Below are 24,453 nucleotides of genomic sequence, written 5' to 3' on the forward strand. Positions count from 1 at the left end.
TACAGTGAGCAGAATCCATGATGCTTATGATGTATACATCCTAACTATATTAAACAAATAACATACTGATCAAATTTTCTGGTACTTTCTACAAAATTTCTCTCATCTCCAAGTCTTATGTTAGAAAGATCATCCTCAAACAAATGGTGTTTCAAATGTGATGAGCTAAGTGATTCTGAAAACAAAGTCTTGGGAAACATTCTTTCAACCCTGTATTCAGTGCTCACAAGCCCATATACAGTTTATACACAGAGAGCTACTCTAAGAAGGCATTACTAACTCTGCCTTCCACTTTAATACCCAGAAGAATGGACCACTTCTTTTTTTGCCCCTACTATACACTTTGTACAAATTCCTATTATACTATTTCTAAAACTTTACGTGTATGTATGTGCCCCCTCCCCACCGTTAGACTAGAAGGCCTAAGGGCTCAAATTCTGTCTTACTCATAGATTCAGAATATCTGGAAATAATCAGTTTTAAATGCTTAAGTTTAATTAAATTAGAGGCTTATACGTCAACTTGTCTGGACTTGAAGGGAAGGTTACCCGTTTTGAGAATGACATTCTGTTTCCTCCTTCCTTCTTTGGGATACTCAGCTAAAACCCGAGCCAAATTTTTCAGGTCAGTCTTGTATGATCGGCCACAGTGCCAAGTCAAGTATGTGTAGGAACTAAAAGTCTTGTCTGAATCATCTTCTCTAAGTACTTTCACATATTTTCTGTCTAATTATCCCCAAATATTATGTAATCGCCTCCTTTGTCACTCACCTCCTGTAAAAACTTGTCTGCACAGAGATCAACTATCAGCACCTATGGGATAAAGGAGCGAGGCAAGTTAAACCAGAGACAGTCACAAATAAATATGTTAGGCACTGCTTGGTCAGAAAGAGTGTTTTGATTCTTTCAAGCAATGGGAACATTTTTAAACAAAATTAACTTAAAGTTATAACCCATTTAAAAATTACCTCACCAATACACCAACAAATAAATTGCAAGTGAAAGGAATGATGGCAGGCACATCTACAGATTAAAAGAGTCTAAAAAACATACCAACCAAATGTAACGTGTGGACTTTATTTGGGACCTGACTCAAACAAACTATTAAAGATTTATGAAATAATTGGAGAGTTGAACCCTAAATTTTGCTGATATTACAAAACTGTTATTAAATTTTTAGGTGTGATAACGGTATTGTGATTTTGTTAAAAATGCCATTATGTTAGAGATTTATTTTGTAATATTTAGAGATGAAATTATGTCACAGTATGCTTCAAAATACGTGGGAGAGTGGAATGGATAAGGGTAAAGATTGGCCATAACGTGGTAAGTATTGAACTAGGGTGACTGGATTTATTTTGCTCTTTTGTTTACTTTTACATATGTTCAAAATTTTGCATCAAAGTTTTTAAAAAGGTTATTACAAAAATCAGTTGCATTTCTATACAACTATCTGAAAAAGAAATTATTAAGAAAATTTCACTTTCAATTGTATCAAAAAGAATAAAATACCTAAGAATAAATTTAACCAAGGAAGTGAAACATATATACACTGAAAACTATAAGACACTGATGAGAAAAATTAAAGACACAAATAAATGGGAAGAAATTCTGTTTTCAGGGATTGGAAGAATTCATAGTTAAAATATTTATACTACTCAAAGCAATCTACAAGTCAATGCAATCCCAAAGATATTTTTCATTGAAATAGAACAAATAATCTAAAATTCATATAAAGCCACAAAAGATTCTAAATAGCCAAAGAAATCTTGAGAAAGAAGAACAAAGCTGAAGGTATCTCACTTTCTGATTTCAAACTACTTTATACAGTAATTAAGAGAGTATGGTATTGGCATAAAAAAGGACACACAGATCAATGGAAGAGAATAGAGTCCAGGAATAAACTAACTCATACATAGTCAATCAATTTACAACAAAAGAGCTAAGAATATACAAACGGGGAAAGGACAGTCTCTTCAATAAATGGAGTTGGCAAAACTGGACAGCCACATGCAAACAAAACAAAACAGAACAACTGCACCCCTATCTTACACCATACACAAAACCCAACAAAATGTAAAGACTTGAATGGAGGACCTGAAACCATAAAACTTAGAAAAAAACATAGGAAGCAAGCCTCTTCCTATGAAGATCTTAGTCTTGGCAATGATTTTTTGAATTTGACAGCAAAGGTAAAGGCAACTTAAGCAAAAATAAACAAGTGGGGACTACACCAGACTAAAAAGCTTCTGCACAAAGAAACCATCATAAAATGAAAAGAAAACCTACAGAGTGGGAAAAATATCTGCAAATCATGTATCGGATAAGGGTTTAATATGCAAAATATATAAAGAACCCATAGAACTCAACAGCAAAACAAACAAAAACAATCCAATTAAGAAATAGGCAGAGAAATTGAGTAGAGATTTTTTCCAAAGAAGATATATAATGGCCAATAGACACACGAAAAGGTACTCAACCTCATTAAACATCAAGGAAATGCAAATCAAACCACAATGTGGTATCACCTCACACCTTTTAGAATGGCTGTTATAAAAAAGACAAGAGATAAATGCTGATGAGGGTGTGGTGAAAAGGGAAGCCTGTGCACCGCTGGTGGGAATGTAAACTGGCGCAACCATATGGAAAAAAGTATGGAGGTTCCTCAAAAATTATAAACAGAACTACCATGTGATCCAGCAATTCTACTTTGGGCATAAATCCAGAGGAAATGAAATCACTATCTTAAAAGGATGTACGCACTCCCATGATCACTGAAGCATTATTTACAATAGCCAAGACATGGAAACAACCTATGTGTCCACTGACAGATGAACAAAGAAGATGTTATATATATATATTTATATATGTGTGTGTATACACACACACATACACACAATGGAATGTTATTTAGCCATAAAAAAGAAGGAAAACCTGCTATTTGTGACAACACAGATAGGCCTTGAGGGCATTATGCTAAGTGAAATAAGCCAGGCAGAGAAAGACAAATACCATATGATCTCACTTATATATAGAATCTAAGAAAAACAAACTCATAGATACCAAGAACAGATTGGTGGTTACCAGAGATGCGAGGGTGAGGAGTGGGCAAAATGAGTGAAGTTGGTCAAAAGATACAAACTTCCAGTTATAAAATGAGTAAGTCCTGGGGACAATTAACAAAACTGCACTGTATACTTGAAAGTTGCTAAGAGAGTAGATCTTAAAGTTTTCATCACAAGAAACGTGTAACTATGTGAAGTGATGAATGTTAACTACATTTATTGCGGTAATCATTTCACATTATGTACATATGTCAAATCATTATGTTGTACATCTTAAACTAATACCATGTTATAGGTCAATTATATATCAATAAAACTGGGGATTGGGAAGGTTAACGCAGCAGAGTAATGGAGAACAGTCCTTTCAATAAATGGTACTAGGAGAGTTGTAACAACACCTACCTCCTATCAGATACAAAAAAATCCAGTCCCAGGATTCAGAACCAAAAATTAAAAGCACAAGAATAAAGCTTCCAAAGCTTCCAGGAGATAATGTCGGAGGATATCTCCATGAAGTTAATATAAAGAAAAATTTAAGTAGCTTGCACACACAAAAATCTCTAACCATAAAGGAAAAGACTGATAATTCTGACCACATTAGAATTAAGAATTTCTGTGCATTAAAAAACCCTGTTTTGGAGAATGATTTTTCAAGCCATCAGGGGCTGGTATGTAAAATACAAAAAGGGTCTTACAAATCACCAAGGGTGAACAATCCAGCAGAAAGATAGACAAGGAATTTTATACAAAATGCTATTCAAATGGCCAATAAACATAGAGAACGATGCTCACCCTCAACAGTAATCAAGGAATGCAAATTAAACCACAATGAGAATATCACTACACACCCACCAGAGAGGCTAAATTACACAAACTGATGACAACAAGAATTGCTGGCAAGGATGTGGAGCAACAGGAACTCTTATACACTGCTGGAGGGAGTTTAGTTTGGCACAACTATTTTGGAAAACAGTATGACTTTATTTACTGAAGGTGAAGATATGCTTACCCTATAACCCGGCAACTCCATTTCCAAGTATATACCCATAGAGCTGCATGCACCTATGTACCAAGGGTCATGTACAAGAATATTTACAGCAGCCTTATTCATAATAACCCCAAACTGGAAGCAACTCAAAATATCCAACTGTAGGATAGATAAGAAGATTGTGGTACATTCACACAATGGAATACTATACACAATGAGATTATCAAATTACTGTAAATCTCATCATGGATGAATCTTACAGACATAATGTTGATCATAAGAAGTCATTCAAAAAAAAAATTAAAAATATATATATATATACACACACTCTATGAGTCCATTGATATAAAGCTTAAGATCAGGCAAAACTGAATTATATTGTTCAGGGGTACATGCCTAGGATATAAAACTATAAAGTAAAACAAGTACATAAACACCATAAAAGTCAAGACTGGTAACTTTCTGTGGGGGGAGGGGAAGGGAACAGTGACTAGAAGGAGGCATGAAGGAGACTTTTGGGGTGAGTGGGGGGCGGCTGGCAGTGTTTCCATTGTTGTAATGTTTCCATTATATTCAGTGTTGTTACATAAGCAACAGGTGATAATTCACTGCGCTGCACATTTTGTTTTGGGCACTCATCTACATGTGCATTATCTTTGAAACAATTTTTAAAGTTAATCCAGAGTAGTTTTTATGTTTGACTTTAAAAAAGAGACCTAACCTTTAAAATAATACAAGAATGAGCCCATAGTTCACAACTGTAAATAAGATACATGTGTACCATAAATTCATGTACACTGTAGAATTTCTCACTTTAAGATACAAAAATATGATAGCATAATGTATTAATAATAATGTATTAACATTAATTAACAACTCCATCACTCTTAAAGATCACTTGTTTTCATTGTCAGTGCTCCAGTCTTTACCACAGGTACTACTACTCCCCTCTCACCTCTTCAATGGGCAGGTCCTGGAGCTGTGGTAAAGAGCAAGACAGGATTCCAATGAGGAATGGAGTAGGTGAGCACACGATGTCGATCATAGATGCTGGCAGGACTGGGATGTAGGTGTGTTGCCAGGTAAATGGATACAGTGTGGCAACTACAGCATGGCCACATTTCGACAGGGTGCTAGCCAGAGGAGAAAGCAAACGGTGTCACAGAGCATCCTATGGAGGCATTGCAGGTGTCACGTAAACAGAATTACCAATGGATGGCAGTTAGTGATCACAGATTAAAAATTCTGTGATTACTCATTAATTTTTAACATTTTATTTAAAAATTTAACTTAATTCACTGGAAATCATTAATTTCAATCCAGCTCTTCCTTCCAATTTATATTACTAAAATTTAGTGTGTACCTAGAAAAGCAATGCTAATTTTTAACAGCTTAAGCAAAACACATTTAGAAAGGTAAATTAATTGCAACATCCAAAAGTCACTGCTATAGCTTAGTGCAAATAGGTTTTGTATTATTTACCATTTGGAATTATCCATGTCACTATGGCATTAGGTAACTGATTGAGTACCTACAGTTTTTTAATATGACCAAGTTTTAAAACAGTCAAAGCACATAAAACACCAGTGGGAAGTCACATTATTTACTTATTTCTCACCTTAGGCTGTTAGCCACAAAGATTACCCTTCGCTCCAAAAGGAGAGAGGCACAGACCCGGATGAGGTGACACACGCTCAGGCACTTAAAGAGACATTCGAAGTCCACATGCTCTAATCGGGAATCCAGTGGTCGGCAGAGTTCAATGGACTGAAATGCAAGAATCTGAATCAGGGAGCTGAAACAATTCTAATGACAACACTAATGGGTCCTGTCATTCTTTTATAGGTCAAGTTCAAGAAAAAGGGTCTGCTACAAAGAGTTTGTGAAGCTGCCTACCCTAATCCCAAGACTGAACACCTTATTTTTGTAATTTTGTAAATTTCTGGTAAAATCCTTTATCTCACCTGACAACAGTATGTATAATCTTCATTTATCACAATTTATTGTAATGACTGAAGTTGTCATTACCAAGCGGCTCAACTGGATATTTCTCCAGTGCTTTGTGAGGCTAAAATATTCCATACAGTTTACAGAGAAGGGAAAATAGGCTCCTGAAAACTGCCTACCTGCTGCTGTGAGGCCTGGCAGCTATCAAACCTTTGCAAAATGAACTAACTCACCCCATCTCCAGCCCCAGGGAGGTAGCTCTTGACTGTGATGGTGCGTCCAGGAGCTGGGAAAGGAGCTTCCATGACACTTCGCATGAACGGGTAAACCAGAGCTGGAGACATTTCTCTTCTCTTCTCTACTTCATCTAGAATCTATTCATACAAAATAATGTTATTTTATTAGGAACTCAAAGACAGAAAAAAGACATAAAAAATAAACTGCCAAACTTGGTGTGCAAACTTAAAAATAACACCAATTTAAAAAAAAATAAGCTTCCACATTATATGCCTTCATTAAAGGCACTGTATCTCTTGGGAGTATCTTTATATCACCAAGAAAAGTTATTAAAATAAATCAACTTATTTTTAGAAGAGGAGTCCCTTTTATTTCACTAAGGGAGGGGTAAAGAAGGTGACACTGACAATGACATACTGCAGTTTGGGGTCTGGGAACGATGAGATAAGATAAGCTTCAGGCAATGTCCTCGTCTGAGCTAGCAAAGCAGGATATGGGTGACTTGGCAACAGCATCTGGATTAGAGATCTAAGTTTAAGCCTTCACACCGGTGGCTCTAACCCACTAATGGGAAACCCTTTCTAAAGTAGTATGCCCAGTGACGTAATCAGAAACCTAAACTTACGCAGAGCTCAGAAAGAACACCACTTTTCATAAGGGACCATTCCCCACTCACCTTTGAAAAAAGGTTGAAGCAGCCTAGGCGACTGACCATGCAGTAAACCTCAGGGAGTCGCTTTCCTTTGCCTTCTGGCTAATAGAAAAGAACCAACAAAGCAAAAATGAAGCAGCACAAGTTTTTACTAATTTGGACTATCAACACTCCCTTAATACTCTTTAATACAAAGTAGAAATCAAGGTTCTCATCCTCAATGAGCACTGAAAGACCGGGTAATGCTAAAAAAATAGCATAATTATTCCAGGTTTAGTGGAGGCATTTAAGCCAGAAGAAAGGAACTCAGAGCCCTTGATTGACTCATTGCACTCCACTCCTCAAATACACCCAGACCGATGCAGCCCTACTCAGTGGTTCCTTTCTCTATTACAAACAAACAAATAAAATAAATAAGTCCACACCCTTTTCCTCTAAAGTACTCTGTGACTAACCCCAACCTCGCTCTTACTGTTGAAAGCTAACATAGCTTCTTTAACACACAAATCACTGAAGAGACCTCAAACTCATCTGGAGATAGTGTTTCTGAAGTTCCTAGTGTGAGTCTATTGCTCCTTGACCAGCCCTACCTGTAGCACAAGCCTGGAACTTACCAAAAGCTTCTTACAGTAACCAAACCACCGGCTCCCATCTTCACCAGTTAAGACAAAGGAGAATGTTTCACTGAAAAAAAACAGGAACTAGTTTGAGATCCAAACAACTGCTTATGACATTCCTCATGGAACAACTGAAAATCAGAGCCTAACAGCAGTGACTTTGTGATGGCAGAGGAGGTAATGATGTTACATTCACTGCAAGTCACCCTGCTCCCGAGGGAGAAAGCCCAGGCCTTGACTGTCCTGTCTGGCACGGGAGTGAGAGTCCAGGGAGAGGACAAGCTGTTGATGCTGCCACCTCCTTTTACTCATTTATCTAGCCTAGCTGTCGTCAAGCCTGTTTTCCTTTTGTTGAATGTCCAATGCAGTCAAATACATCAGGCAGCTATATGTGACTGTAATAAGCTATTTTCCCTCCCAAATTCTTCTATATAGTTCTGCGAGGTCATATGGAACAGTGATAGGCAAAGGATAGTACCCTTAATATATAAAAATTAACAGAAAAATCAGCAATTCCTCATTAGAATCATAGGCAAAAGATATGCAGAGATAATTTACGAAAAGAAGATCTAACGATGCCCAAGAAGTGAGTTCATTAATAATAAAAAAGTCCAAATTTGAACAATAAATACACATATCCATGTACAGCCAAAATGAAAACCTGGAAGGGAATGTGGCAAACTATTTACAGTGATTATCTCTGAGTAACCGGGATGCCAGTGACTTCTCATTTCTGCTTTTTACTTACTTCTCTGTATTTTCCAAATATTCTAGAATAAACACACATAACCTGTTTGGGCGGGGCGGGGTGGGGGTGGGGGAACCAGCCAGGGCAATAAGGAAGCAGCAGCCCCTCCAGTTTGCAGTGTAACTGCCAGCACAAAAGCATCAGGATTGATGGTGCAGAGGCGAGAGTGGCGATCAGGCTGAACTGGTTATGAGAGACAGCAGCTTAGACTGGAGGCAACAGGAGGCAGAAGGGCAGGGCTACTTAGGCAACGGCTGAGGCTGCCTTCCAGCAGGGCATTATCATGTGATATGGGTCACAGAACCACACTTTTCAGTCTGAATGGCATGATCAATAATCACAGGTGTCAACAAAGTAGTTATCGATTTTCAAGCAGGATGCACAAACAATAGTTTATTATTGAAATTGGTATTTTTCTCTTCATACCGGGAAGAAATTCTTTATACCTCCCTCTCAACATACTACACATCCCAAACTGGAGCCTCCCCTTGTACATGTCCCACAGGGGCCCATACAATCTGGGCCATGGCTTCTTCTATCACGCTGAAGATGCACTGCTCTGTTTTATCTGTTTCTGAGTCTCTAAGGTCAAGTCTTTTCTCCTTTTCTATACCCTTGGTGGCATTTCTGATTGAATGTAAAGTGGAACTTTTCTTCCTGCAGGACTGGCAAAGCGGACAGACTCTCAAACTTGTTTTCCCTTTGACATTGACATTATTCCGCGTTTTTCTTTTTTGAGCCCCACAGAGGAAATGTTTAATTCTTTCTCCTTTCCTCCCACTGCATCCTTGACCTGCCACAGTGTTCACATAGCTTCCCTGCTGACTCTCCCCACTTCTCAAGCACCAATTCTACATTTGTGGTCCCGACAAACAGAAATCATATAAAGTAGCCTATTTACCTCTTGAGTTCTGAGGTTGGAGCCCAGTCCTTCGAATCAGGAAAGCAAAATTTGGGGATAACTTTGAGTCTCTCTTCGGTGTCTTTGGACTGCTTAAAGCCATGGTCACCCTGAAAAAGAACAATACAGGTGAATAATATTCTATGTAAGTGGAGAACAGACAACAACTCAGCCTGTCTTGGGAAAAGAGGTCACTGATAAGCCTAAGTAGTCATCTCAGCCCACTTTTGTGCTGTTTAACAAGGCAGGAAGGGCCAAGACTGGTAATCTCAAGAGGCACTGAGAACAAAGTTACTGAGAATGAAAAATCCTATTTTCACACAGAAATGGTATTGTGGAGATCCTATAATCTGATATAGGAGAGAGAACTGAACATGGAACATAAAATAAATAAAAATGTTTTATAATATACTGATAGCAAAAGCCTAGTCAGCTCTAGTCACTCTCTGATCAATAATCAAAGATGTTTTGAAAAGGCAGATGAATGTTTCTCAGAAAAGAAATTTTTAGGCTCTGCCCCATATATGACTGTTTCCTTCAGCATGGAATCTCTGCTATCTGATTGCTGGTTTGCAACTTGCTGTAAAATTTCAGCACGAAAGACCCTTTTGTGCAAGTCTGGCTATTGTACTTAAAGAACAGTCTAGGTTTAGTTAAAACAAAAGACATTGAAAAATTAGTATAAAAACAAGCAGATAAGTCTAATTACCAGATTGCTTTCATGTAACTAATACAAATGCTCTATCCTTTAGTTTCTAAAGCAAAACATGCAGCCATTCTGGATCACTTGGATATTAAGTTCTTAATAATGGAAAAGCATTTTAATAAAATTTTAGTTGTATCACATTCTATTATTTTTATATTGTTAAGTGACACAATCATCTTCATTCAAGGTTTCCCACAATAGGATCGAAAGGGGCTCGCTCGGTCAGCTCTTTCCTTCCCTAACTTACGATGCCTAATGCACAAAGATGCTAAGTGCTGAGAGACACCCCTGAGTCACTTCCAGAGCCAACTGATCCTTATCTGGTTCTGAGCTCATTAATTCAGGCTGTGCTGAAAACAGGTTCAACCTCAACATTTCTCTCTACAAATATAAAACATTAAAAATGGGGAAAAATGAAGCTCCTCGTTATGGAAAATGATTCCTCAAGACCATCTAGATTACATTATTTTAGATCTAATGGTACTATGTTACTAAGTAGGGCCATGACCCCGTACTCTCAGACTACACTGAATAATTTTATAGAAAATTAAACTTACTGATTTATTTATAATATGGATGCTGTTGAGGATTTAAAAAAAAATTTCAAATTGATTTTTAGAGAGAGGAAGGGGAAGAGAGGGGGGGGGTCAAAGTGAGAGAGAGAAACATCAATCAGTTGCCTCTTACATGCGCCCAGACCAGGGATCAAACCCACAACCTGATTATGTGCCCTGACCAGGAGTTGAACCCATTACCTTTTGGTGCATGGGATTATGCTTCAAACAACTGAGCCACATTAGCCAGGGCTGTTGAGGACTTTTAAAAAGTGAGAATCCCGCCCGGCAGGCATGGCTCAGTGGCTGAGCATCAACCTACGATCCAGGAGATCTTGGTTCAATTCCCAGTCAGGGGACATGCCCAGGTTTCGGGCTCAATCCCCAGTGGGGGGTGTGCAGGAGGCAGCCGATCAATGACTCTCTCATCATTGATGTTTCTCCCTCTCTCTCTCCCTTCCTCTCCCTGAAATCAATAAAGGTATATTTAAAAAAAGAAAAAGTGAGAATCCCATCAGATTTCACTTACAAAGCACAAATTCAAAGACAAAATTATTAAGAACTGCAGTGGTGACTGCAGAGCATTCAATCCCCAGTACAGGGCCCTTCCGAGTGAGGGGCCCTGTGTGACTGTGCTGGTCACATGCCCATGAAGTCAGTCCTGGCTTACTCAGCTTTGGCCAATTCCTGCCACTCAGGAATGTTGGCTGAGTGCTGCGAGGCTTTCCTGTTTCTCAGGAAAAAGCAGAAATACAGATTTTTATGTGAAATTTGATTTTTAAACATTGGCAACAAATAATTTATTATTTTTACAAAAACACCACAAATACAGAAAAGGTCTGTAGGCTCAATTTGCTCAGAGGCCACCAGTTTGCAAGCCCTGATGTAAATGGTTATGTTTCTCTTTTGTATTTGCTGCTACAAAGCTCAGTGCCACATTTGGGGTCCATGTTATAAGCCCTGTGGGGGCAGGGACCAAGAAGACCTTTTCATTTGTATTCCTAGCACCTACTACCAGCAAACAGTAGGTATTTAAGAAATACTTGATGAAATGAATAAATGAATCATGTTTTGAAAAAAGCAGAGCAAACCAAATCATATTGTTAATAATAGCTACCATTTATCAAGTGCTTACTTTATGCCAGGAACTGTGCTTTATAGACATTATGTTGTTAAATCCCCACTAATAATGACTAGCATTATCTAGTGTCTACTATGTGACAGACACTGTTCGAAGGGCCTTATACAGCTCATTTAGCCCTCACTACAATTCAGTGGGGCAAACACTATTATGATTCCCTCCATTTTATAAACGAAGAAACTGAGGCACAGAGCAGTTAAGTAATTGATCAAAGTTACAGAGTTAGTGACAAATACAGATAGTTGGCTTAGAATCTGTGCTCTACACCGCTACCTGTTCTGCCACATTTACGATTCCTCTCATTAAGGATGAGAAAACTGAGGCTTTGTAAGTTGCTAAAGGTCACTTAGTAGACAGCAGAGCAAAATATAAAGAACAAACTTGGATAATGAGCTTTTCCCCCCTTGCAGTGGCGGCTTATGCCTGACATAAGATGTCATCACAGTCATTTACCGGATCCTAGAAGAAGCACAGTGCTACCAAAGCTTACTGAGATAACAATAAACAAGAAGAGAGGAAATAAATACACGCAGAGACCCAGAAACTTTCCCAAATGCCTCCTAGCCTGCTTGCACCTACCTTGCTAGGGAACTGCTGAATGACCTGGGGAATGTAGCTTATTTCTGACGGTTTCTTCTGTAGAGACACTACCACAAAGAGTTCAAACAGCTGCTGCTCCTGTAATTCAATGAGATCGCGCTCTAAGGTCTGGTAGTGGGGATTCCTCTTGGAAGGCTGCTGCAGTTGTGCTAAGCGCTTGTGGCGATCTGCAATGACATCACGGAGCCTTGTTTTTCCTGGGAAGCCCTAGCTTCCCTCTAGCACCCAGAGGGTGCAACCCATACGGGACTACTCTTCACTCAGGGGTTGCTGAATGAATGTTGACTAATCAACATCTGCTGCACAGACATACTTGTTAGGGCTATGACATGCTTGAGGGTCAAATGCAGATTCTCACAAGCACCTGGGGGCACCCGTGTTGGGATTAATGTTCTGTGTCCCAACTGATACTCTATGTCCCAACACATACTCTATGCTATCCCATCTTTCAAGGCATGACACCAGGACACATGGAACATGTCAAGCAAAGCACTGGCCTGACAAAAGATGTCACTGTTGGGACCATGAAATCATGAGGGGTAGGGAGGAGAAAGATCTGATAAAAGAACTGAGTCCCACAGAAGGTAAGTACATAAAGGGACGAGTCTGATAAAATTAAAACAAAAACTATCCTCACATGAAAGAAGCTGTCCTTTTCCCCTCTCTCCTTGGCACATAGTTCTAAGAATGGACATGTGCTTATATCAATAAATGATGCTAAATGCAAGAGGAAATAATTGCAGTAGAAGACATCCATTAGTCGACTATTTCTCAAAAGAATGAAATTATGGAAATATACTATTTAAACAGTATAAGCAATACCACTCAAAAGTGGATAGCATTTATCCTTTATTCTCATTTATCTCTAATTCTGAACAATCTGAGGTAGTCTCCACCCAGGAAAATGTAGTACTTGCAGGAGAAATAGTCCAAGAGGCGCAGAGATTTGCCTACACGTGTCATTCTACGCCAATGATGGACTCATCCTCTGACTAATCATTTTGCCTTTTTTGGGAAATATGATGCATTCCACCCCCAAAAGAGTTACACTATGGATCAAAGATACATCTAGGAGTGGCTCCCCAGAATTACCCAGTACACATAGTGTCCTAGGAAAAGTTTTCCCTATCCCAAAGGACTCAGTTCAAGTCAAGAAAATTTGAGGTCCTGTTTCTCAGTATCAACAGCACTAAATTAGTCATCTGTGCACATCCAGGCTGAACCTGATGCTGACTTAAGTTTCACCTTCAGCCAGGCTGCAGAATCAAACACCTGAAGCAATTCAGGCCAGTGGAGGGAGCACCTGGCTGTTAATGACAAGATCAGAGTATCAGACTCGGAACGGCCCTGCACGCAGCTTTGGTTTTTCATGTCTCTTACTTTTTCCATGCCTCATACGCCAGAACAGGAAAACTTGCTATGAAAATCCATTAAATGAAGGATATTCAGCACTATTAAGTATTTGAATACATATAGCCTAAAATGCATGGCATATTCTATATTCTAACAAAAGTAAACAGCACCATAATTTGGAATGTAAATGCCCATGAATAAAACGTAGATCAATGTTTTCAGTCTCAATGGCAGAGATATCAGTTACTTAATTACACTCGAGAGACTATGAAAAATCAGATATTTAATGCCAAGTATTTGTCTCAGAGGATGATTCACACATACCCTATTTTGGCTGTTGGGAAATGTCTATACATTTGTCTGAACACGCAGCTCTGCCACTCCCGTAAGAACATTCCATCTTAAGAGGCATGCGGGTTTGCCTCACTCCACTATGGGAGTTTTTTAATGCTGTCAAACATCTGACAGTGTGCTGCTTAGCTCCCCAAATCTCAACAAGTTTTTATAATGAAGGCATCTCCTACAAAATGAAACTTCCTGTGGGAAAACATGCTTAATCACAAAGGTAGGCGTCACCCCACCTATAAGCATGATCATCACGAGAAAGGGAGCAGCCCATTGACTCACTCACTCTTTGGCAGATACTCGGCATCACTTTCGTTCCCACTGGTTTCACCTGAAAAGAGAGTAGTTTCCATTGATATTGTCCAATAGTAGGAAGTACAAGAGAATGAGAGCAACGTGAAACCCCCACAAACCTGGGGGCTGGAGTCAGGAAAGCGGAGCCTGTCTCCAACCACTTAGTTCCATCAAAGTAGAACAGTCGCAAGAGCGCAAAAGGCTCAGGGAAGAAACTATTCTGTCTTCTTCCCACACTCTTACTCCCTCCTCAGCTCCCCTCTCTTCCATAACTCTAGAAATTAACAGCAGTTCAGACTAGTTTTAAGGAGTCCAGTTCGGAGTGGCTTCTATTTCCATGCTCATCTCCTTATCTTTACATTCTAGAGTAAGGTACCAAAGTGGGATCCCTGACTAATCAGAGATCTCAACACAGAACAAACTATAAATTTAGAATAATGGAAAATGTTGGGTTAAGAGGGGTTACCAAGTAAATTTATGAAGTAACAGTCTAGCTCTTTGTAATACCTCTACCCTATCTCTAGGCCAAATTGAACTCTTTTACTCGGAATTCTTATAGTAGCAGACTGCTTTAAACTACTCTTATTTTTCCCAAACGGATTTTAAGTTTCTTGAGACTAGGGGCTATGTCCTTACACGAGAGTGTTTTATGAGTGAACAAAAAATTTCTAGATTAAGTCTGAAAAATTAAAGCAAAATTTAAAAAAATGTAAAGTAAGGGAGAATTTAAGATGTATCAGGAAAAACAAGGCCTAGGAGTCATAAATTTAAAAATGTATGTACATTTGATTATATAAAAATGTAAAATTTTTATTGGGTAAAAACATCATTAGTAATTTAAAAAGTGAACAATAAAATGGGAAAATCTTGGTAATTTGCACTGCAGACACCAGGCTAAGTTTCTAAATATTCAAATAGCTGTTATAAATGAACAGGAAAAATATAGTATGACAGAAAAATGAATAAAGGGTAGAAATAGGCAATCCTTAGAAAAAGATTTATAACTGCTGATAAATATAATTGTCCAAATTAATAATTTTTAAAATGTAAATTAAAATAATAAGATAGAAATTTCAACCATGATAGTGGCAAAAAAATAAAAAGCATTAACAAACACAGTATTAGTAAAGAGTGAGGGAAGTCACTTTCGAATGCTGTTCACGGATACATACACTCTTCCAGTCTGTTTGTGGGACAACTTGGCAGCAGCTATACAAATTTTAAATGCATGTATTCTCTAAGCCCATTGCTAGAAACTTATTCTACAGATGAATTCTTACCAATATACAAAAATATAAGCAAAAAGATGTATATTGCAGCAATACACACACACACACACATACACACACACAGAACTTAAAATATACACAGGTTAAATAATATGTTAGAAACAATCAAAATGTCTACCAGCTAAATAAAAGTCTTTTACATCTCTACAAAGAAATACAGTACAGCTCTATGGATCTTTAGGTGTTGCTCCTGAAAGAACTACAAACTACATCAACTACGTGTTTTTTTAAAAAAGTAAGACATACAAAGTCTGAATGGTATAAAACCATTTGGGTAGAAAAAACTATTTGCATTTGCATAAAATTTTCTGGGAGTAGTAGGAGGAGGTTTGGGGAACTCTGGCTTTTCATTTTATTTTATTCTATATTATAACTTCTTGCTGTGCTCACCTTTATTTTATAATAAGGAATAAGAGGACATTATAAAAAAGACTGCCTCTTCATAAGATACATGCGAAAGGATACAAAAGAGATGTTACAGGAAAAGTAGCTATTTAAATATCATGTACCATATACGTTTGTAACTTCAAATTAACCACAGAGACAAAAGTATACTGGGGCTATAAAACTGTTCAGTATGAAGGAACAAACACTGTGAGTCTTATTTGTATCCTTAGTACCAGGCACCTTTGGGGAGCCTAAGGTGTCTGGAAAGAAAGAAAAAAGGGAGGAAAGGTAATATAACTGGAAAAGACCAGATTGTTTAAGTGGCTTTAATACATTCATGTCCATGGGTTCTGATGACTTGCATTCTGGGACACTGAATGAAGGTTAAGGGGTTTAAAAGCCAACAGGAATATCTATGCAGAATCTGTAGGGATCAAAGAAGTGCTAGGCTGTTCCTTTTTTATGTGTGACTACGACACATAAAATCGTAATGACAGAATTGAAGAATGGTACTAAATCATTCTGTAATGCCTGATAACTGAAACTTAAGAAATGTTTAGGTTAGAATAGATTCAGTACAACTTAGCATGTACCAACAGAGCAGGCAAATATAATTATCTGGTTCTACTAGCCTTGTTGATAAGCAGACAAAAGGGAAAGGAGGAAAACAAAACCCTGAGAACAGTGACTGGAGCCAGGAGATCCTCAGGCATGGGAGACAGTCCTCTGGTCTGCCGGAGAAGTTGGTCACAGAGATGGGAAAATGCATGTTTTCTTTGAGCCACACTAAAGAAAAACAATCTTGTAGGGAAGGGTTATAATTTAGGGACTGCTTTTGTGTGTGAGTGTGTGTGTGTGTGTGTGTGTGTGTTCATGTGTGCTAGAAGTTGGCAACTCATGCTATTGAATTTTTTTCTTTTCAATAATGATGCAGTGAAAAAAGAATTTGGCTCTTTAAAAACCTGTCTTAGAGCCAAATTTACTAAAATGTTCCTAATCCATAAAGCATAAAAGCATACGAATTAGAGATCGGTATTAACCCACTTAGGGAGCCACATCTGGTAAGCATAGTTATCAATAGACCACTGTTAATCTGGGGAAATGATAATGTTCTTTTAGAATTTGTTCTGGCCCCAGTGTCCTGATATTGTACATAATTTGCAACTTGTGATTTATGTCCTTGTCTATAAAACAGTGAGATTAATATCTGCCACACAGGGCTATTTAGAAAACTGATAATATATCTGCAAGGACCCAGCATAATATCTGGCGGGCGCCAGTTTTCACCTTCTGTATCTAGTCCTGGATTATACAAATTAAAAGCCTTTGGCCATATCCTTAGTGAAGATAAGGAAACCCATGGAGAGGAGAGTGTTAAACTGTTAAAAATCAAAGTTTAGAGAAAAATTGAGAGGTAACTTTTGGTGAGGGGAAAGGATAAGACTCTGTGATTTCATGCTCCTTGACTGAAGTCAACATTTCCTCCTCTGGCTCAGCTTCTTAGTCTGTAAAATTAGGGTAGTCCCTACCTCTTCATGTGTTCATATTGCTTCATTCAGAAATGTTAGCTATTATTACTAACAATAACCAAAAGTTATTTCTTCTGCAGAAGACTGAAACGTCTTTTAATAATTGCTTTTGAGAGTATAAAAACTCACATTTAAAATGGTGAACAGGCCCAGCTGGGCAAGGCTCAGTGGCTGGGCATCAACCTATGATCCAGGAGATCGAAGTTTGATTCCCAGTCAGGGCACATGCCTGGGTTGCGGGCTCGATCCCCAATAGGGGGTGTGCAGGAGGCAGCTGATCAATGACTGTTATCTCATTGGTATTTCTATCTCTCTCCCTCCCTTCCTCTCTCTGAAATCAATAAAGATATATTAAAAAAAATGGTGACCACTTCATTTAAATCATCATGGAGTAAGAAGAAAGATGAGTCTTGAATTGTAACATGAAGAATTTCACTTTCAGATAGTAATTGTAAGAATGTAGAATAGGTTTTCAAGGGAAATTAAAACTTTTCTGTCTTTGGAAGTCTGCAAAAATATGAAACATACTCTTCTGGTGTGACTTGGCTGTTGTTTCTCACTTATGACTCTCACAGACAAAAACTGCTAAATTCTGCATATTCTTTGCCAGACAAACCAAGTTAAGAATCTTGTATAAGTGTTGTTATTTTTCTAAATAATGGAGCTTTTAAAAAAAATTTAAATTGATTTAGGAGAGAGAGAGCAACATCAATGTGAGAGAGAAGCATCAACTGGTTGCCTCTCGTATGCGCCCCAACCGGGGACCGAACCTACAACCTGGGCATGTGCACTGGACAGCGCTCAGTCAAATGAACCGCACACACTAGGGTTCTGGTGTAAGTTTTTAAGAAAATTCTAATCATTCACTCTGAATGCTGAAAGTTTCTTAATTAGGACAATAGAAATTTTATCTGGGCAGCTGAAGGGTAAAGCTATGGAACTTACAAAATGACAAGTTAAGTACCACATACCTTCAGTCTACACACACCTAATCACATTGTCACTTCTCCACTGAGAGTCTATACTGAAAGGTGACTATAAATCAAAGTGGGGCTACAAAATAATGATGCAATTTGCCTATGAAAATTAGCCTCACTGGTTTATAATTATTTTTTAATTTATTGACTTACTCATCCAATAGTTATTACTTGGAACTAAAGGAAAGGTGCTTGAGGAAGAATAAGAAATAGTCCCTCATCCTAAATAAGTTTTATATTTAAGTGGGATTGATAGGAAAGCAAACCAAAACCTGTAATTCACATCACACATTAAGTTACATGATGATTCTGCCCTCAGACACTGCTAGCTATGGGCAGCTGGAGCAAGTCTTACCTTTTGAAGGAGGAACGTCTTTTCCAGTGTAAGGGTGTAGCTTTACTCTCTTCTTCCCTCTCTTTGATTCAAATATGTCATCTATTCTCAATACAAACTGAAAAAGATCAGAAAAGTACAAGTCAACACCAACAAGTTCGTAGCCTAATGGTATTAATTTGAGATTCTCATTCAGAAAAAGATCCAATTTATAAATAAAAACATTTACATTTCTCAATTTTGAATCTAAAATGATCTTTAATAAGACAATATGTTGTTCTAAGTCCACGTTAGTCGGTAAAAGGAGTAGGAACCTTTCCAGAGGAACCAGCACAGGCTCCTAGGGAGAGTCTTTGTCATTCCATGTCGTGACATGCAGGAAATCTGGCTACTGCACTCAATAGGGTGACCAAGCTTTACTACCAGACTCAAGCTTTTGCTCGCCCACGGTAGGAAGTGGAATACTTATTCACTTGGAAGGCAGGGTGGGGCTCAGTTATGTTTGCTCCCAGGAATTTTTAGCAAAGAGAGGATAATCAGCTTGGAAAGTTTGTGTCAAAGGGAATACTCTTTGCTACCAGGAGCACTAGTATTACAATTTATTTTAGAAACATGTCATAAAATTAGGAGACTTTCAAATATGCTCAAGGTGTGTGTGAAAGAGACAGAAACACACACACACACACACACATACACACACAGACTGGGCTTAAAAAAGAGGAAAGAATTAAAGTTGATCAACCACTACCTTTAAAAGGAAGAACTGATTAGTTTTCCCATGTATGTTTTTTTTTTTCTTAAAATCTCAAGCTTTTTCTTAACCATGAATCCTGATTTAATATATTTCATGTTCAAAATTACAACCATCAGGAACATTAGGTAAGATGATAACCAGAGTTGCTGGAGACAAACGCTCTCATTCTCTCTTTTGTCTTAGTCTCTCCAGCAATCCTGGCAACCCACAGGCAGTGAACCAGTCCAATGCAAAAAAAACAACATGTGAGAGACATGTGCTTCCAGTATGCAAATTATTCCCACATTTTTGGATGAGCTTGTTCTTTTAAAGATTTTTGTAGCTGCCATGCAAGTGAAAAATTACCAATGTTCTTAAATATCAGTATTATATATTAAAAAACCACACAAATAAGAATCCAAAGTAAAAAGGTATCGTTAGGGGCGACAGGAAAGATATATGAGAGTGAACATATATTTTTGGTTGCAAATAAACAAAACTAGTATAAATAGTACTGTGCATTTGAAAAGTATTCTCCAAAGTATACTCAACTATTATAAAGGAAAGGGAACAATCTGTTCTAGAAAGATGAGATAAAGCAATGCAATTTAAATTTTGGTTATGAGCTAGGAAGAGGAGCCTACTTTTATCTTCTAATTGTAGGAAATACTGTAGAACAGCCTTCCTAAGAAATAATAGAAACCACACTGCTGTACACACGTGACACAAACAATATAAAACATTAGGAAATCTACTCTAGCAAACACGGGCTTCCACAGCAGGGAAAGAAAGGAAGGGTGGGGAAAAAGCATATGGACTAGATCAGTGATTTTCAAACTATGAAACCAGTTTCTCTTCCAGGGACAGCTCTAGTCATCAAAGGGGAAAATAAACGAAAACGGTTTTCTTGTGGAATGTTGTTCCTAAAGATACTCCAAAGCCAAGTTTGTATTGTGAATGGAACATCCTAAAAGGACTTACTGCCAGCAGGGTCACAGGTAGAAATGCTAAGTCTGTTCTTGCCTGACAATCAAGAGTTCATCTTCCTCCTCCCCCTCCCCCACAATTCTCAAAAAAACATCATCATCCAAACTTTTGGGGAATATCAGAAAAGGAAAAGTTGGAACCTATCAGCTACAATCAAGAGACCAAGAGAGCAAGCTTCAAGCACTTGGGAGCCACAGGACAGAAAACAGAGGCATGAAGACTAAAGCACTGCAAATCTCCTCGGGTCTCCTTAAACTCCACAATCCATAATTCCCAAGTATTTGTTCATGCCATTCCAAGAACCACATCTTAAATGCAGTCTCTATTGTGCTTGTGTTCTGCCCCCTGGGAACACATGAGGAGTTATTTCTGGGCCATGTGGGAAGCTGCTTCGTTGTGCCAGCATGACCTATCAAAGGGGAGAAAGACCGCTGAAGGCCTGGTGATTTGTTAAATTGCTGATTTTTAACCCTTCCTCACCACCCACCAGAGAATAAACAGCTAATGATTCCTCCCCACTCCCACCACTGACAGAGACCAGTTTAGTGCTTTTTAGAAACTATCTTCAACTTTTCACATATTAAAGAGGGAGGGGCAGGAAACAGATCAGAAGAATTAAAGTAATTATGGAACAAAGTATTTCCCAAGGAGCCAATCAGTTACTAAACCAAGAAACAGCTGTGACTTCTGTCTAACGCTAAAATCAGGTATAAAAACTGTGCTAAATGAGTGGGATTAAGGAATGCTATTTAAATGATCTTTTTCTTTTTTTTAAATTTTATTATTGTTTAAAATATTACAGATGCCCCTTTTTCTCCCCAATGACCCGTTCCACCCCGTTCCTTCCCCCTCCCCAGTCCCTCTCCCCACCATTGTCCATGTCATTGGATTGTGTATATATGTACATAAATTCTTTGGTTACTCTCTTCCCCTCCACCCACCCGCTCTCCTCCATCCCTCTGACATTCATCAGTCTCATCTATGCTTCCATGTCATTGAATCTATTCTGTTCATCTGATCTGACTTTTTCATTTCTTAACAGTAATCCTAAAAACATTCAGAATTACAGAAAAACAAAGTAACATAGTTGTAAAATATTTTCATGTAATTTCTTAAGTATCTCTCCTAAAATAATCCCAATTTCTTGATTTTGGTACCAGTGGCTCTAGGGATAACTGCAGACTTACTGCCTTTTCTCCCTTAAGAAAGAAGTAATTTATTTAACATAATTGCTGAAAATTTCTATTCCCAAGTAACAGACAAGTTTCTCTTTTCTTTCCTCTGAATGGAAATATTTGTCCCAAATTTAATGGCATATACTTTGTAATTACTGAAAAATCTGTAAACTCACGCACAGAGCTGAGTTCACTTTGGCAATTATATAAATGAGCAAGAACAATGAATCCAGCTGAATAAAATGTTCTTGTGTACGACATTCTAGTGCTTCCCTAGAACAGGCAGTTGACTGTAATGAGAACTAAGGTAGCCAAAGTGAAGCCCTCCACCTAAAGTCAATTTTCCAAATCCATCAAGAAACCTTGGCAGAAGCCATGCATTTTTCTGCATGAGCAAAAATCTAAAGCTCAAGGCTACTTCCATAATCTTCTAATTCTAGTAGGTCAATTCTAACGTATTATTCACACCTGTATAAAGTTTATTTATTCTCATTATAAAAAATAATTTATATGAGAATAAATGCTTAAATAGGAGTCAAAGAAAGAAAGTCCTGGAGTCCTTACCCTTGGAACATTTTTTCTTTTCCTGGTTGCAATTTCTCCAGCTCGGAAAAGCTTCCATTCAGTTAAAGTAACAGGCAAAGTGGTATCCTTGGTGAGCTTTGACCTTAAATAAGCTTGTGAGTTCTTCAGTTCCATAGTCTTTCGGTGAAGGAACTGAGGTTTGGGAGGAAGCTAAAACAGGAGGGTAAGATCATCTAGTTAACACCTGTGTTCTCAAGGTCAAAGCTACCCCAGAAAAATATTTATCTTTCCTTTAAAATCATCTCATGTGAGGACACCGTAATTTCTTTTTCATCATTTGTATAGAATTTTCTAATCCAAAGTTCTTCAACTACAGTGTAATCAAATGTCCAGAAAACCATGGCTCAGAGACCTCATTAACTCAAGGTAGCCTTTGCTTCCAGGAGTGGTGAAGGTTTTCAGGGACCAGACAGGTTTAGGCCACAGGTTGATGTAACTAATAGGGAGCCTGTGGTAACTAACTATAGTGAACCGCAAAGTTCATGGCCTGTCTAAAGGTGTTCATTGTCAATTTTTTTTGAAGAGCTAATAAACAAACAAACCACCCCTACAACCAAAGAAAACAAAAAGCTGTGTGCTACCCCCCAAAACAAAACAAAGAACAAAAACCCACCACTAGCCCGGCCAACATGGCTCAGTGGTTGAGCATCAAGGTATGAACCAGGAGGTCATGGTTTGATTCCTGGTCAGGGCACATGCCCAGGTTTCAGGCTCGATCCCCAGTAGGGGGCGTGCAGGAGGCAGCCGATCAATGACTCTCTCTCATCACTGATGTTTCTATCTCCCCACTTCCTCTCTCTGAAATCAATAAAAACATAATTAAAACAAACAAAAACCCCACCACTAACAATAAAATCCATTTTAGCACCTCTTAGTTTTGGCCCCCGTTAAACCATTTTAACATCTTTATAGGGATTATAAACAAGGTTTAATGTTTAAGGTTAATTCTCTGGTTATACCTTGGGTGCTTTGAAGGCACTTTTAGAGGGTGGAAGCTTCCAAGCTGAAGGGGATCTCCACATGGGAAAGGACTGCAATGGGATATCTTCATATGGATTTTCTTTGGTGGGATCTTGAAAAATGACAAAAAAATAAGTTTATAGGAACATAACTAAATGAAAACAAAGTGACTACAGCTGGGAAAAGAAAGAAAAAACTGGTTATGTTCAGCTTTCTATTCCACATTGCTGAAAGGAGGGAGGTCTCAAAATCAATGGCACTTTAAGCTTGTAAACTACTCAGGCATCCAACCAAGCTAAAAAAAATTCTCAAAATATGGTACTACAAATAATTACTTCTGAACTGAGCAGTCCACTAAACTAGTTGTACAATCCATTAAAGAGTAAAAGAATTTATACAACAAAGGTTTCCATATTAAAAAGAAAAATCTAGAGCAAGACATGCTTGATTGTAAAAGAAAATACCATCCTCAAGTTAAGGGCTCCACCAAATACATACTCATTCAGTTTAATTGCAAAGTTTGAGGACACGTACATAGGACATCTTCATAGATATTGTCCTCAGACTGTGTGTAATAAAGTGCTGAGCCAGAATCTCTCCCAAGTTCTTCATGTGTCTTCTGTGTGTTCCGATTTCGAAAGTGCTGAATATCTTCAAATTCAAAGGATTTCCTTAAGAAAGGAGATATATGTTCAAGTTGTATCTTTTAAAACTCTAGTCTTCTTTAAATTGGTATGAGAGACAAAAATCGATAAGTAAAAGACCTGTGTACGTAACTACAGAGGTGTTTTATCAGATACTTAAGAATAAACTAGGCCAATGCAACAGGATTTTTCTTAAGAAGACTCTCCTGATGATAGTTATTTATCTCACTCCAAAGACCTTTCAATGCCACTTATCTGGATTAGATGTACCATTAGTCAGTCCTTCCCACTGGGAAATTTTTTGTTTGATGTTTTTGCACCATGAGAAAACTGGAGGCTTTTCCCCAATTTTAATTCATGTTCTTCACTGGGTACCTTTCTTTCTTTTTTTAAAAAATATGTCTTTCAGAGAGAGGAAGGGAAAGGGAGAGATAGAGGTAGAAACATCAATGATGAGAGAGTCATTGATCGGCTGCCTGCTGCACGCCCTCCACTGGGGATCAAGCCTGCAACCCCGGCACGTGCCCTGAACGGGAATCTAACCGAGATCTCCTGGATCCTAGGTCAATGCTCAACCACTGAGCCATGCTAGTTGGATGGGTACCTTTCTTAAATTCATTCTCTAGTGAAAAGGGAGGTTAAGGCCAGCATGCTCTAAATGATGTAGAAGAGTGTACTTGCTTCCACACACATGTTTAAAGATAGC

At 38.2% G+C, this 24,453-nt stretch overlaps 1 protein-coding gene across 2 annotated transcripts in view; it reads right to left on the minus strand.

Moving 5' to 3' along the window:
* Window positions 1–24,453, minus strand: part of DENND2C (DENN domain containing 2C) — a 48,191-nt gene that overhangs the window by 5,850 nt on the left and 17,888 nt on the right. For both annotated transcript variants that reach the window (XM_087828118.1, XM_016223425.2), the window contains exons 3-15: window positions 23,638–23,774; window positions 23,103–23,215; window positions 22,123–22,293; window positions 18,685–18,781; window positions 14,140–14,184; window positions 12,135–12,322; window positions 9,155–9,264; window positions 7,503–7,572; window positions 6,913–6,990; window positions 6,233–6,373; window positions 5,671–5,819; window positions 5,008–5,185; window positions 771–812 (exon numbers count right to left, since the gene is read on the minus strand). In XM_087828118.1, coding sequence (XP_087684244.1) covers window positions 771–812; window positions 5,008–5,185; window positions 5,671–5,819; window positions 6,233–6,373; window positions 6,913–6,990; window positions 7,503–7,572; window positions 9,155–9,264; window positions 12,135–12,322; window positions 14,140–14,184; window positions 18,685–18,781; window positions 22,123–22,293; window positions 23,103–23,215; window positions 23,638–23,774 — 1,519 coding nt within the window. The remainder of the gene's footprint in view (window positions 1–770; window positions 813–5,007; window positions 5,186–5,670; window positions 5,820–6,232; window positions 6,374–6,912; window positions 6,991–7,502; window positions 7,573–9,154; window positions 9,265–12,134; window positions 12,323–14,139; window positions 14,185–18,684; window positions 18,782–22,122; window positions 22,294–23,102; window positions 23,216–23,637; window positions 23,775–24,453) is intronic.

The sequence above is a fragment of the Miniopterus natalensis genome, chromosome 19 (genome assembly GCF_054644295.1).
Source record: "Miniopterus natalensis isolate mMinNat1 chromosome 19, mMinNat1.hap1, whole genome shotgun sequence".
Taxonomy (NCBI): domain Eukaryota; kingdom Metazoa; phylum Chordata; class Mammalia; order Chiroptera; family Miniopteridae; genus Miniopterus; species Miniopterus natalensis.